General features: G+C 52.2%; 1 protein-coding gene across 1 annotated transcript in view; it reads left to right on the top strand.

Moving 5' to 3' along the window:
* Positions 1-15,835, top strand: part of GRIK3 (glutamate ionotropic receptor kainate type subunit 3) — a 242,660-nt gene that overhangs the window by 188,591 nt on the left and 38,234 nt on the right. The window contains exon 10 of the mRNA XM_018041765.1: positions 9,261-9,464. Within this exon, the coding sequence (XP_017897254.1) occupies positions 9,261-9,464 (204 nt within the window). The remainder of the gene's footprint in view (positions 1-9,260; positions 9,465-15,835) is intronic.

Genomic DNA, 15,835 nt, shown 5'->3' with positions numbered 1-15,835 from the left:
GGAGGTAATTGGGCTGTCTCTTCCCAAAGGCAGAGTGGGCCGGCGCTCCTGCCTGGACCTGCTTGGCCAGCCCCTGCTGCAGAGGCCTGCGTGTTTGTATCCCAGCCCCACCCGCTCCTTGAGCCCCTGATGCCTGTGTGGGAACTGTGATGGGTGGAAGGAAGGAGGGGTGACCTGCTGTCTGCACCAGGACCTGAGTCTGCTTCTTCCAACCCAGTTCCCAGGAAAAAGGCCCTTCCCAGTAGTCCCCCACCCCAGCCTGGCAGGTGCTATGGTCATACCCAGGGAGCCCAGCGGGTGTGGTGGGCCCTCACACGTGCCACCCCCACAGTGTCCTGACCCAAGTGCTCCTGGCCATGGCTGTGACCATTCTCCCTGCCCTCCTCCCTCCACTGCCCGGGACTAAATAGCGCGTCCTTCTTCTGACCATTTAAACCCAAGGAATTGCTCCTGGGGTCTCCCTAGCTCCGTGCATCTTAGAGCTCAGGGTGAGCAGGACACCCAGGCAGTTGGCCTCCTTTGGCTGCCACTGTGCCCACTCCATGTGCACCAGCCCCTCCCGGAAGGCCTCCAGGGTGTCCAGAGGTTCAGGACGCTCTCAGAGGCGCAGCACTGCTCCTGGGACCCAAGCTGGACCAGAGGGCCACCTGGTCACAGCCCAGGGGATTCTGACCAAACACCCTTTGAGGACAGTCTGGCCCCGGTCAGCTTCTCCTTGTAATGAAGCAAATATATTTGTCAGGACCACGTGCTGAGGATATTCTCAACCAAAAAAAAAGGAGCTCAACCCAGTTTGGAGCACTTAGATAGAATAACACTGTCACAGGATGGACCCTGGGAGCAGGGCTGGGAACCCCACTCTGGGTCTTCACAGCACTCAAACAAAGCTTGTCCCGCCTGCCTCCCGCCAGCGGCAGCTCAGCCAGGCCCTGTGCCTTCTCTCTAGTGCCAGGTATATGCTCAGTGACTGGGTGTTGGACACCATGGAGGAAGAAGGGATATCACATTTCATTCTCCCAAGAATCCAGTGAGCAGCGGACTCCAGGGGCAGTGTCAGCATCTGAGGAGCGATTTTTACCTATGAATCTCATCCTCAGCCTTCAGGCTTATGACTATTAAGACAGTCCATGCTAAAGATTATGGATACCTAAGAGCTCTGAACATGTTGCTGATGGGGCCAGAAGGAGAAGGCTGGGGAGACACCTCCCCACCCCCTTTTGGGAGTGAGACCCCCACTGGTATCTTCCCCAAAACCATACATCCTGCCTGCCTTTATTGATTTTTTTGTTAACAGAATAAAATACAAATACCAAACTATAAAACCAGTAAGTCAAAAGATCTCATCAGGAACAGGGAGAAAAGTATAAAAAATAAATTAAAGACTAAAAATAAAATAAGCTATAAAGATATATTGTACAGCACAGGGAATATAGCCAATATTTTATAATAACTATAAATCGGGTATAACCTTTAAAAATTGTGAATCATCCTATTGTACACTTATAAGTTATATAATAAATAAAAAAGAATAAAGCAAAAAAGATTAAAAATAAAAAGACATAAATAAAAGGAGCAAAAGGGATAGAAGTAGAATGATGAGCAATTAAAGGAATATTGATGTGGATAAAAATAGAAAGGATAAAAGGAGAGTTGAGGGAGGACAAAATAAAGGTTAAAAGGAAGGTGATAAAGAGATAAATGAAAATAAGAGACGAGATTAAAAGGAAAGCTACCCAGAGAGAGGAAAAATTAAAATAAATAATTAACAGCTCCAGCTAGAGAAGGTGAAAAATGTAAAACCGAAATGTCAGAAAGCAAAAGGATAAAAGTGTGACAAAGCTGAAATATAAAAGGGTAAAAATAAAATAATAAAAAGGTGGTAAAAGATTAAAAGCGGAGCTGCATAAAATGTGAGATATAAATAAAACACTTTTCAGAAGACAAGATTAAAAAAAAAGATAGAACTGCTATGCTCGGAGAGATTAGGAGAGATGATTAAATGAACAGAGATGATTCAGCCACAAAACAATACTCTCACGTAACAGGAGAGCTAAAGATGATACAGCAGAAGGATGCAAACTACACCCCCTTCAAAGACCGCAGGTTAAATTTTATTAAAGTAGCAGGAGCCTGGTTTAAAGGGTGTAAGACCCTTCCGCAGAGCCGCAGGACATTGAGGCACACCTGCAGGGGCAGAATCCCGCAGGCTTCCTGTGCTCTTCTCACAGCTTTTTAGCCAATACTAGCAGCTTCCCTGATAGATCAATTGGTAAAGAATCCGCCTGCAGTGCAGGAGATTCGGGTTCGATTCCTGGGTTGGGAAGATCCCCTGGAGAAGGGATAAAGCTACCCACTCCAGTATTCTGGCCTGGAGAATCCCATGGACTTTACAGTCCATGGGGTCACAAAAAGTTGGACACGACTGAGCGGATTTCACTTTCACTTTCTGAAGCTCCTTTCAGGGCTTCCCAGGTGGCGCTAGTGGTAAAGAACCCACCTGCCCATACAGGAGACATGACACACGGGTTTGACCCCTGGGTTGGGAAGATCCGCTGGAGAGTGGCACGGCAACCTACTCCAGCATTCTTGCCTAGAAAATTTCATGGACAGAGGAGCCTGGTGGACTACAGTCCATAGGGTTGCAAAGGGTCAGACACGACTGAAGCAACTTAGCACACACATGGGAGCTTCTTGCAGAGGCCCCAGTTGCTCACTGAGGGTCCCACCCGCAGCCTCCTGCTGGCTCCCAGCAACCCCCAGAGAAGGAGAGAAGCCCCCTTGGCCAGTAGCCTGGACACAGCTCCATCTGTCCCCCTGCCCCTCATCTGGGCAAACATGAGCCCAGCAGCTCTTGGGGGCGTGCAAGAGTGACCAGAACACAGCAGTCAGACTGTGAGGTGCTTAAGAGACTCAGACCTTTGCATTTGAGTCCTGGCTGTACTGTTCTCTAGCTCTATGATCCTGAGAAATTGCTCAGTCGATCTGTGCCTCTCTTTCCTCATCTGCAAAAGAAAGGTGATAATAACTGTATCTCCTTCATGGAGTTGAAAGAATGAATGATGGAATAGAATGCATGGCACCGGGGACTTCCCTGGCAGTCCAGTGGTTAAGACTTCACCTTCCAGTGCAGGAGATGGGGGTTTGATCACTGATCGGGAGCTACTATCCACATGACTCATGGCCAAAAAACCAAAACAGAAAACAGAAACAATTATCATAGCATAATTCAGGGAAGACTTTAAAAAATGGTGCACATCAAAAAAAATCTAAAAATAAATAAATAAAAATAAGTAAATGGTACAGAGTGGATGCTGTCAAGTAATGGCTGCTGTTGGTATTATTGATTGCAGATCCAGTCCCCAGTAAGCTCAGGTTTAATACAAGAAGCACAGTGAGTGTTCTAGAGAAAACCTCTGCTTCCGTCCACAAGCAGGGCCCTGAACGTCACTGAAGATTGACCCCTGACCGTGGTCACAGAGGTTATCTCTGTCTAGCACAGGATGCATCATACATGTGGAGCTAGGGTTTAAATGCCTTTGAGGCCTGGCTCACTGCAGACCCCACCACTCCCTCTCGCTTACTCTGGGCTGCTTCTTATACAGGCAGTTCTTGACTGTAAAGCCCTGGGGTGTGAGCCACTCTCTAGACTCTCATCTCCTGCTGATACATAAGACTTCGCATCCCAACCGCCACCTCATCCCCTGTCCCGGCGGAGGTCTGAGCCCCTAGCACGGACATTGTGATAATCCCCTCCCCCGAACTTTGCCTTGACCCCAGACGTGGCTGCTGACCCACCTGAAGCAGACATCCCACCATCCTAACCTTATTATGCAGTGTCAGATATTCACATGGCCTGGGGGTGAGCCATGATCCAGCTCTCTCCAGCCCCGCTGCCCAGAGACCATGCGGAATTAGGTCTGCCTCTTCCCTGAGAGAAGCCCAGTCTTTCCTAGAGGCAGGACGGGGACCGAGGATGTGACACACAGCCTTTACAATGGTCTCCAAGAAACTCTCTGTGTCCAGCTGAAAATGTCCTCGGGGTCCCCTGAAAGTCTCAGCATGGTCTGCATGTCCCAGAGCCCGGGGTGGGGTGGGTGGGGGTGTGATGCTCTCAGCCTGGGCTCTGGAGGACACCACCACCTGTTGTGTGGAGTGGCCCAGGCTGACCCAGCCCAGCTGCTCTGGGAAAAACCCCAACCCCAAGCTTGGCAGCCTCAAAGCAGGGCCAGCAACTCCCGCAGAGAGCACTGGCCCCTGCCTCTCTGGAAGTGTGTTGTCAGGGCAACGGTGCTTTGAGTGACAGGCCGGTACCAAGCCTGAGTACAGGAACATCCACCAGCTTTGCCCCAGAGAACGGGGCTGGACCTGCACCCACGCTGAGGGGGTCTCTCCTCCTCTTCTGGTCCCTAAAATCTGGATGTGGCAAGAAACACAGGGAGATGTAGGGGCTGCCCCCAAGCTCCATCTTTTCTCTCCCATCCTGAATCCCGGGGTTAGGTGCTTAGGGCTCATTACCCTGGAAACAGATGGACAGAGCCTGGACCCCGCCCTCTCTGGCTCATCAGAGCCGCAGGCTCTTCCCCCTTCTTGGGGCTGAAGCAGCAGCAGCAAGAGGCTGGAAGCCTGCCCTCCCCGCCCTCTCCTTGCCAGGCCCCAGCTTCTGCTCAGGTTTCCCTCTTCCATGAGCTCATGAAAAATTCATCTGCCCAAACCTCAGCTCACACACCGAGAAAACACACTCAGCTCTCTCCTGGGGGCCCTGCTTTGAAAGGTTCAGGGTTCTTGGGGCCACTGAAGCGAGCAGCTGTGTCGGCATGCGTATGGATACCTGTGCCGGCGTGGGGTTGGCTATACAGAGGGGTGTCTGGATTTAAACCGATGGGTGTGTTTGTGCCGTGTGTACATTGTGACCCATTTAGACTCAACTGCCAGGCAGGCTGGACCTGTGTGTCCGCTACAGGAGAGGAGAAGCTGCGGAGACCAGAATATGGGCTGGGAGAACCATTCCGGGCCAGGCTGAGGACCTTTCTGGGCCCCACCTGCTGGGAGGACCGGACTCCTAATGCTCTGCCCTGGTTCTAACTGACAGAAGCCAAGGCCTGAGGGCCAGGGTCCTTGACCTCTGCCTCTGAGCAGGGCAGAACATCCGAGAAAGTGTGTCTTCGTGCCCGTGGCATTGTGTGTGTACAGAGTGCATGCGCGTGCAGATGTGTGTTGAGATGGCCTAAGCCAGGTGGACTTGGGAACGCAGCTCTTGGGTAGCTAACCCTTGGCTCCCTGCCCCCCAAAACCCCCTCTTCCAACTCCACAGGTCCCGTCACTGGGAGAATCTGAGCACCAGGCCTGGCTCTCATGATGGTGAAGCTCGACTAAGAAACTAAGAGCCCTAGCGATGAAAAGTCAGAAAAGGTTATTTTTCAGGACCCTTGTTTCCTGTGACTTGTTGCAGAGAAATATTACCCCTGTTCTTACCGCTGTTCTCCCAGAGCAATAGGAGAGCGTGAAGTTATGAAATTGAGGGCACCTTCACTGAGCAATCGATTAGCAGCCGAGAGAGCTTGTGAATTGGCTGTCTGGACATTTCCAGTAATAAATTGTGAAATAGTCCATGAATAAGTAGTTGGCGGAGTTCAGAATTACCCCCTAGGAAATGTTGCAGGTCTAGAGACATTACTAAGGCGAGCACCATTTTAATGCTCTGGGCTTTGGCTGTTAAATATGTATGCCATCCGCAAAGCACTTCCCGAAATTAATGGCATTTTACAGCTGCTCCGAAGGCAGCGTATTTATATGGAGATGTATAGATTCTGGGGCTTGGTGGCTTCACAAATGAAGTGCTAATTTTAGAGGATAGGGCCAGGGAGGGGCTGAGAGATAGGGTCAGGAAGTGAGCCATCTCAGGGACCTTTCTGGAAATAGTTTTCCGCTGCTAGCTATGATTTTTAACCTTTGGTGGCTTTGGGCATGGCCTTGAGGCTGGAAAGGTCGCTGCAGTAACAGGCCACGCAGTGCACAGAAAGACAATTATGATATTCATAATAATAATAATAATATTGCAGTTTACATTTGCCAAGCACTAAGTGCTTTTCACAGATTAACCCATGTAATCCTCCCAACAATTCTGTAAGGTAGGGTCTATTATTATTCCCATTTTACAGAAGGAGGTCGATTTCACTTAGGAGTCTATGCGTGGATGGTGATTCTCCTGCAGAGAAGTTGCCTTCTCTAATTTGTTCCTGAGCTAACAGCAGGGCCACCTAGTGCAGCGGTGTAGGCTGTTCACTGCGCAAGAGCTTCTGGCCTACAGTTGAGACAGGATTGAAATCTCCACCCTGGCCTTCTCCCCAGGCCCCATGCTGGGGTCCCAGGCAGCATGGTCCACACTAGCCTAAGTCCCCTTCTCTCCAGGCAGGCCCAGCCCCTTCCCCGGCACCTCCTAGACTCTTTTCTCCAACCTTGTGAGCTGCCTACTTGGTTGGAGGCAGGGATGGGGGTCCTTGAGACTTAGCATGGACTCTAGTCAAAAGACCCAGATTTCCACCCAATTAGACAGCAAAGTGGTTTTCTCAGAACCCCTTAGGTGTACAGATACTCCCTTGCCCTTTCTCTGAAGCATCCCAAAGGGCTGTTGAAACTCTAGAGTGAATCAGTCATGGGGTAGGAAGGGATTTTGAGAACTAGTGTTGCCAGGGAAACAGGGCCAGAGAATGAGCCCATCTTCTGCAGTGGGAGCCTGGCAAGAGGCTGCTAGTGGGTTTCTGCACCTGAGGACCCCTAATGAAGGCCCTTCAGGTTCAGCCAGCTCCAGGGGTCCACAGTGGCAAAGGAATGACCTCATCCTCTCATCACCACTTGAGAAAATGATGTGCTTAGTCGCTCATTCGTGTCCAACTCTTTTGCAGCTCCACGGACTGTAGCCCGCCAGGCTCCACTGTCCATGGGGATTCTCCAGGCAAGAATACTGGAATGGGTTGCCATATCCTCCTCCAGGGGATCTTCCCACCCCTGGGATCGAACTTAAGTCTCCCACACTGCAGGTGGATTCTTTACCATCTGAGTCACCAGGGAGGTGCCTCCAAAGGAGATATGTGCTCTTCTTGTGGGTCCAAGGACATGCGCTTCCCAGAACAAGTGTGTTCTGTCAGCCAATGATTGTCACCCATCAGCTGAAGGCTTGAGGCATTCGGACACATGAGGGTGCAGAGGTGGCTGAGAGGAGGGTTAAGGTCCGGAAAGGCCAGGGAGCTACAAGCAGGAAGGACTGGACCTGGACTCCATCTGACTATAGTTCAACTCCTGTGTGGCCTTGGGCAACTTACTGACCTTCTCTGAGCCTCAGTTTCCTCATCTATCAAATAGGGATAATGTCACCTGTCTTACAAGCTTCAATCAAACGGCTTATGAAACTGTTTGTCAGTGCCTGACACACAGTAGGAACTCAATAAATGACTAGTTTGCTGAGTTGAGCCCGTACACTGCAGTTCCTCACTCTGTGTATCTCATGCTAGACAAGGTCAACAGCTGTTTTCACCATTTTCCTGTCTCTGTTCCTAGTTATTGGGCTTCCTGGGTAGCTCAGCTGGTAAGTTCGATTCCTAGGTTGGAAAGTTCCCCTGGAGAAGGGATCGGCTACCTACTTCAGTATTCTTGGGCTTCCCTAGTGGCTCAGACAGTAAAGAATCTGCCTGCAATGCAGGAGACCTGAGTTCAATCCCTGAGTTGGGAAGATCCCTGGAGGAGGGCATGGCAACCCACACTTGCCTGGAGAATCCCCACGGACAGAGCAGCCTGTTGGGCTATAGTCCATGGGGTCACAAAGAGTCAGACGTGACTGAGCAACGAAGCACAGCACATCCCTAATTATTCTTTACAGGGTTGTCAGTGTTTATTTCTAAGTGAGAAATCAGACAGAGGTGGGCCCTTTGAGAGCCCATTACTGGCTCCCCATCACCTTGGAGGGAGGAAACCTGACATGGGACAGCTGCCAGGTGTACTGTAGAACCCAAGCCACCTCCTGAGGACCCCCCCTGCCCACTAGGTAGAGGCACCGTGTGACTCAGGTCCTCTGGCACAGTGAGGTGGTTAAGAGCTCCCGCTCTGGGATTATACCAACCTGAGTCCAGATCCTCTCTCTATGGCAGCTGAGTGACCTCTCACAAGTCACCTTGTCTTCACCAATTTACTCTCTGCATGTACAGGATGAGGTTATTAGTATCTATCCCAGAGGTTGAAATGAAGACTAACAAGGTGATACCAGCTACCTCCACTGAACCCCACTGCTCTGCTGGGCTCTGCACTGGGCTCTCCACAGGCACCACTTCATCTGCTGGTGTCTGGCCCGTCCACATGTAAATGCAAACTGTCCTAGTTATCAGGAATCACCAGCAGATCCTAATGCTGGGGACTAGACCCTTGGAAAGAGAGAAAGGCATCAGGGAGCGGGTAGGTGTAGTCTTTTTATGCAGGAGTTGGGGGAGATGGCACAGGCTTCCCCTGGTGGCTCAGATGGTAAAGAATCTGCCTGCGATGCAGGAGCCCTGGGTTCGATCCCTGGGTGGGGAAGATCCCCTGGAGAAGGGAATGGCAACCTGTTCCAGTATTCTTGCCTGGAGAATCCCATGGACAGAGGAGTCTGGCGGGCTACAGTCCATGGGGTTGCAATGAGTCAGTTGGACATGACTGAGCAACTAACACTTTCACTTACTTTCTTGGGGGAGCAGTCGGAAGAAACTCGATGAAGGTCTTCTGGAGCAGTGTGCTCACACTTGAGCAGACATCAGAATCCTCTGGAGGGCTTCTCAAAGCACACATTTCCAGGCCCCACCTAAGGGTTTCTGGTTCATTATTTCTGGATGGGGCCTGAGAATGTGCAGTTCTGACAAGTTCCCAGGTGATGCTGCTGGTCTGGGGACCACATTTTGAGAACCATCAGCCTGCGTGGATGGTGCAACAGAGAGAAAGTGAGATTCAGAATCACAGTCTTGAGTTCAAATTCCAGTTCCACTAGCTTCTAGCTCTGTGAACACTGGGACAATCAAATCCATAAGGACCTACTAAGTTCTGCATGCATGTCAGTAGGTGGTCATCTGTGAGGCACTAACTTGGCTTTCCCTCTCCTGACTTAGTGGGCCATTCTTCTGAGCCACCCCGAAAGATGGCTTAGAACAAGCTTGCAGAGGCCTGGGCCCAGGCTCTCTGACCCTAGGTGGCCCTGTCCCATCCACTCAGCGTCCATCAGCCCCTGTCCTCTCTCCCCGCAGGAGGAGCCCTTCGTCATGTTCCGGAAGTCCGACAGGACCCTGTTTGGGAATGACCGGTTTGAGGGCTACTGCATCGACCTGCTCAAGGAACTGGCCCACATCCTGGGCTTCTCCTACGAGATCCGGTTGGTGGAGGACGGGAAATATGGGGCACAGGACGACAAGGGCCAGTGGAACGGCATGATCAAGGAGCTCATTGACCACGTAAGTGGGGTGGGAGCACCATGGACAGGGCCGTCCGGGAGGCTTGGCCAAGTCCTCTATGCACATCAAGACGGGGCATCCTGGCAGACCGCAGCCCTGGGGCAGGGGAGATGGAGACAAAGGAGCCATTGGTACAGGCTCCCCCGGCACATTCTAAACATTACCTGCCCTCCAGCTCAGTGCCTTCGCTTTCCAGAAGCATTTTTCTATCCAGGGCCTGCTAATGAATGCAAGGACATGATCTGTACCCCTTATTTCTTCTGTCGTTTATCCTTACAACAATGCAGTGAGGTGGGTACTGTTATTACCACCCATTTAACAGATGAGGAGGGTAAGGCAGAGAAAGATGAAGGCTCCCAGCTAGTAAGAAGTGGAGCTGGGACTGAGAGAGTCTTTTGGAGGCTCTCTGCTTATGAAAGCCCTGGGCTCCCACGTCTGCAAAGAGCCATCTGACCACCAGACCCAGGGTTCATGCAGTCAGTCTTTTCCACCTGAAAAGCATCAGCCAGAAGGATTATTGTCACTTTTCCTCTCCAAGTGCAGACAGGTAGCCTCAGGACCTTCTTCAGTTAGCCCTCTTGCCCCTGTCAGAGGGGAGCCAGGAAGAGAAGGAGGCTGGAACTCAGAGCTAGAAGGCTCAAGTAGAGCCTCAGTGGTGGAGTCATTTCCTCGGCCCTAGAAAATCAGTCCCCCAGGGAAGGCTGATGGGAGAGGCTAATGGTCAAGAGAGTGAACCCAGTCTGGACTTGATCCCTAGTCTTCCACTTACTAGCTGTGTGCTTCTGGACAAGTTTCTTAACCTCTCTGCTCCTCAGTTTCCTCATCTGTAAAATGGGAATGATAATAATGGCCCCCCCTCCCCCACAGGCTATAGTGAGGACTAAGGTCACATGTGCGCACTACACAGACAGCGCCGTGTCAGTCCTTGCTTGTATTATTTTAATCATTATGGCTACTCCTTTGAGGCGGGGAGAGGGCTTCAGGAAGTCTCTTTTTCTCCCTAAGCTCATTTCCTACCTCAACAGTGAGAATAATGATGCCTGCTCTGCGTTCTTCCCTGCTTGTTGGCGGAGGTGACAACTGGTGGGGAAGCAGCTCCTAGACAGTGGAATTCAGTCTAACCGGGAGGGAGGGGTGTTGTCACCATTATTAGTAATAACTGTAATTATTATGGAAATTAGTCAGCAGGCCCCAGAGACATCTCCATTTATCGGCTCCCCCCTGAGCGTTATGAGTGGGGCTCTGGAGCGTGGGGCTCTGGGTGGGATCTGAGCATGTCATTTGCAGAAGTGAGCTGGGCTGGGGAGGAGGGCGGGATCCCATGGACAGTGGACGCCACATTTGGAGGGGAATAAGGCTAGTGACGCTCTTGCCATCCACAGCATCCCCAGCAGCCCAAGAGCTCTGCAGAGCCATTTGCAAGGGGGAAGACCAGAAAACCCATCAGCTTCCGAGGCTGACCCTCAGCTGGAGGAAAGAGGGGGTCTTGTTCATGGCCTGCATGCAGCCTAGTATCCATCAAGACCATGGGCCCTGACGGCACATGCAGGGACCTTGTTAAACCCAATTCCCTACAATTGATGAGCCTATTAATCCTAGCTTGGTGCCACTTTTAATAACATCATAACCATTTATTAGTGTCGTCAGATAATTAGTCTTCTCACTAGCTCATAGAAAGCGTGGCAAAGGCTTGGCAATATTATTACTTCCTTATTAGGGATCTGAACGCAGATGTAAAAATGATGAATGCCCACCTTTGCAAGAATCTGCCCCCTGAGGGCCATTTGGAGGCCCTGGGTGGAGCCTCTGACCAGCAGGACTTAAAAAGTCCTTCACTGATACTCTCTGCTCATCTCTGTCCATGCCACAGGCCATCCCAGGAGACAAGATTATGGGGGAAGGTGGGGGATCTAAAGGGTGTGTCCCCCTCTTGCTCACATCCTCGCCTTCCTCCGAGTTGTCTCCAACTACGGGAGCAAAACAGATGATTGGACAGAGCAGTGGTTTCTCCATCCATCTCCTGGTCTCTCAGATCATCACTGTTCCCATCCCCACTGCCCGCTCTCTCTCACCGCCCCCCCCACCCCCTTTGGAAGTCTCCTGCTGGAATCCATGCCTTAAATTACTCCCACGTGTTTTAATGTCTTTGGAATCCAAGAGAGATGGGTTCAAATTCAGGGTCCAGCACATTTTAGCTAACAGTAGGAAAGCTATTCAACCTCTCTGGCCTCTATTTCCACATCTAGGAAGTGGGAATAATAAGTCTTCTGCCCAGGGTTCGTGGGAAGATTTAAAAATGCTTAGCCAAGTGCCTGGTGCTCAGTAACTGTGCGGTGCACAGGACTGTCTTGCTCCTCACCATTTCCTCCTGTCTAAAGCACGTACGTGCGTGGCCATGATGATAGTGAGGGAGTCTGCCCCTCAGCCATGATCACCCTGGTGGGCCACAGTGACCCGGGATCTGAATCTTGCCCCTCTGAATCTAAAAAGGAGACTCAGGGAACTGACTCACACTGATCAGAGTCACAGGGAATCGAGGCACACATGAGACATCACCCGCTTACGGCACTGGAGACCTTTCCCGACACCTGCCGTCCAGAGCTCCTGTTCTGGCACCAGGTGCCTGGGATCTTGCTGGGGAGTATGGAGACAGAGCTCTAAGTGTGGAAAGCCTGGAACCAAGAGGAGAGACTGCTGCTGCAGAAAGGGGCAAGAGATGAGCCTTGAAGGGCCTTGGGTGCTACAAGGCACAGTTGAAAGATGTAGAGCAAGGGAGTGACATCAAATTGGGACTTGTGCTGCCAGGCTGAAATGGAGCCAGTCTGGAGGCCATCCCTGGGACCTGGGTGAAGGAGAGCATGGTGGCCCCCAAGGATTGTGGTCAGAAAGGAGAGAAGTCGATGGCACAGGATGGAGCCATGAAGGCAGAATCCATGAGGTTGGCAGTTGACTGGATGAAGGAGGAGAAGGGCAGGGAGGAATCAAGGACATGGTGTGAAGTTTTAGCCTGGATGTCTGGGGAGGGAGTGGCATCATCCCCAGAGACAGAGCCTCCTGGGAAAGCAGAGGATCCAGGAGAGGTTCTGACATCATGTTGGGATTGGGGTTCCTAAAGGCTGGGGTTCCAGGCACAAGGGTTCCTTCCTTGTGGCTGGACACTCAGAGCGGGGATTGATGGGGAGAAAAGAGAGGAGGACTGGGGGCAGGACCCTGAATGGTGAGAGAATGGGATGAAAAGGAGGCCTCCACAGGATGCCCACTCCTGCAAAGCCAGAGCGGAGGGAGGAGAGCCAGGGAGAGTGGGCGATGGAGCCAAAGGAGCAAAGAGGCTGCTGGGAAGGTGTGGGCACAGGGTGTGAAGCAGCAGGTGAGGAGGTGGAGGCAGGTGAGGATGGACCTGCATCCATGGGTTAGCATGAGTGCCATCTCCCAGGGGTACAGGTCAGCCCAGCACGGGTTCTGTGACCACCCTGGCCTGGCCTCCTGCAGGCTTTGTGCTCAGAGGCCAAGGAGTCCTGTCCTGGCTGCTCTACCAGGCCCTTGAACAGTAGGGGAAGGAGAGGGAGCAGGAGCCTGGCCTCAAGGGGAGGCCTGACTGCCCTCCAGCCACAGGAAGCTGTTCATTCTTTTATCTTGAAATTGTTACATCTCACTATAGCATATAAGGCAGTTTGCCTGGTTCATGGAAGGGGCTGGACCAAAATGGGTTTGGACCAAGATGGATAGGAGTGGTCCTGGGTAACCCTGATGTCATCCCTTCCCCTGTGAAAGAAGTAGCACTGCCCAGATGTGATTCCCCATAAGACGGAGAGCAGAGCAGGGGAGTGGCGCAGCTCCACAGACCCATGTCCCAGCCCAACTCTTCTTCTGGACAGACAGTGCCTTTGGATTATACTGGCACTGCCCGCACCTGGCGTGGGGCTGGGCTTGCAGAGCAGGCGTTGATGGGTGAGGGGCGTGTGAATGAGCACGTAGACTGGCATGCCTTCCCCAGAGACAAGGCTGTGGGGTCATGACTACTGAGCCTCCTATCCAAAGTGTGTGAGCGGAGGGTCTAGTGTCAAGGTCGTGACCCCATCATGCACTGTCTCCCACCTCCAAAGCAGGAACCAGGTCTTGGTTCTGGCCCGCATGCATTGGTGTTAGAAGGAGCCCCAGACCCCTGTTTGGGTGGCCGGGAAATTCTAAGCCAAGCCACCTCCTTCAGACTGGCCAGTGCACTTTGAAGCAAGGCATGCTGGGACCTCACCTGGGGCAGGTAAGAATCCTGAATGAGACAGAGGAGGTGAGGGCAAGGAAGCAGATGGATGAAAAGGTAGCCTCTTATCAGGGCATCCAGGTTGCCCAGAGCAAAGACTGAGGCAGTCTGAGGAAGCTCAGGATCTACCTGCGGACGACCAGATAAGCAGGTGAGGGAGGCAGGAAGGACTTGGGCTCCGTTGAGATGCACCCCAGGGCTGTCAGCTGGACTCAGCAAGCAGAGACCAGCCTGGAAAGATGTGGAAAGAGCCTGGCAGGAGGTCAGGGTCTAGACAACCAGGTGTGAGAGAGGACAAGAAGCAAGGTAGCAATAGAGCTGCAGGGGCGAGGTGGGTATTGAAGAGAAAGTGAGGTCAGAGGGAGCAACGGGAACAAGCTAACCCCCCTGCTGAGGACTGTTCCTTCATTCTTTCTGCAAAGCTTTATAGAGGCCTGTCTCAGCCTGGGATCCTGGGGGCGGGGCCTGGGCTCCTGGGGGCGGGGCCTGGGCTCCTGAAGGGCGGGGCCTGGGCTCCTGAAGGGCGGGGCCTGAGGAGGAGGCTTAGATGCCACTGGTGACTGAGTTAGAGGGTGTGATGCTGGGGAGAGTCAGGGCAGGGAAGTGGAGCAGAGGGGAGGGAAGGCCAATGCAAGGATGTCATATTGAGCTGGTCACCACCGAGTGAGACTAATCCAAGTTGGCACCCCAGAAAAGCCTGACAAAGCGTGTCTCAGAGCCGTCTCTTGGGGTGAAGGGAGAAGACGAGCAGGTGCATCCACTGGCTCCTGACTTCCATGCATTTCTGGGTTTGGCAGGGCAGGCATGGGAACCAATCAGGACCCTGCCAGAGCATCAACAGGAAGTTATGGGGTGGAGGTGTCTGTGTGCAAGAAGTGCTAAGGTAGACAGGAGGCGAGATGCTGTCAGCTTGTGCCTGTATGAGGCTGGTGGTGGCCAGAGGGTCTGACCTGGTGCATGAGAGGGGTGAGCCAAGCAAAAATGATGTACCGGACCCAGGGCGGGGACAGGAAATGTAGGAGCAACCAAGGTCAGCGTGATCCCTGCCCCTCTAGGAACAAGCAATGAATCAGCCGAGTTAAATTTCATTAAAATTTTGATCAGTGCTGCAAGGGGGAATATGTATAGGGGACTTTGGGAGTATAAAGCAGGAAAATGACTCAGACTTCCCTGCAGAGGTGACTCTTGGAGCTGAAACTTGAAAAATGAAGGAGAGATATTCAGGGCTTGGATGTGAGTACTGACCTGGATGGGGGCACCTAGATTGCTGAAGTCTCTGCCCTCGTGGGGGCCTGTGGGGTGAGCAGTAAGGTTCCCCAGGCGGACCCTGGGCAGACACCAGCCTTGCAGATATGCAGGCGGTAGGGGAGGGGGTATATTCTAGAGATGGGAATGGAGGTGTGGTGTATCCCCCATAGAGTGCCACAAAGTGGGGAACGCCAGCTGAGCTGTCCTGAAAGACAGCCCTGCAGGGATTCAGGAGTAGGCCGTTCTCCCAGGCCTTGGAAAGGCACAGGCTTCAAGTCTCACTCCTGGGCGTCCATCAGCTCAGGAGGCCTATGTGTGAATCATGGGTACACAACTCCTCGGTCAACACTTAGGAATTTTCTAGCACCTGTCCCATCTCTTTAGATATATACAAGCTTTTGTGAGGTTATTGGTAGCTGCATTGCTGATTGAAAAGTGCAGCCCTGGCTGGCTGGAGGGACATCAATGGACACTTCTCGTGACTCAGGGTACCCTCCTGCAAGAATGGCGGTGCACCAGGCCCCAAGAGAAGGCTCACTGGGTGATCTCTTCTAAACCTCAGAAGGGGAATCCAGCCAATGCCTCCTTTGATCGGGTTATTCATTCATTTGTTTATTCAGTTAAGTCCCATGCTAGGTGCTGTGGATACAGTGTGAACAAAACAGTCAGGATCCCTTTCCTGAGCCTCAGGATCTTGCGTTCTAGGAGGGGAAACAGGCAGTAATCTATGACTGTGTGAATAGGTGTCACTGTTCTGTGAGAGGAGTGTGGTAAGTGAAAGAGCTTCCCTGGCTCCCAGGCTGGGGCCCGGGCTGAGAGATCCCGCCGAACGGAAACCAGTGGGAAGCTGCTGATGATCCATCCC

The sequence above is a fragment of the Capra hircus genome, chromosome 3, assembly GCF_001704415.2.
Source record: "Capra hircus breed San Clemente chromosome 3, ASM170441v1, whole genome shotgun sequence".
NCBI lineage: Eukaryota > Metazoa > Chordata > Mammalia > Artiodactyla > Bovidae > Capra > Capra hircus.
This window is presented reverse-complemented; position numbering and strand designations above follow the sequence as displayed.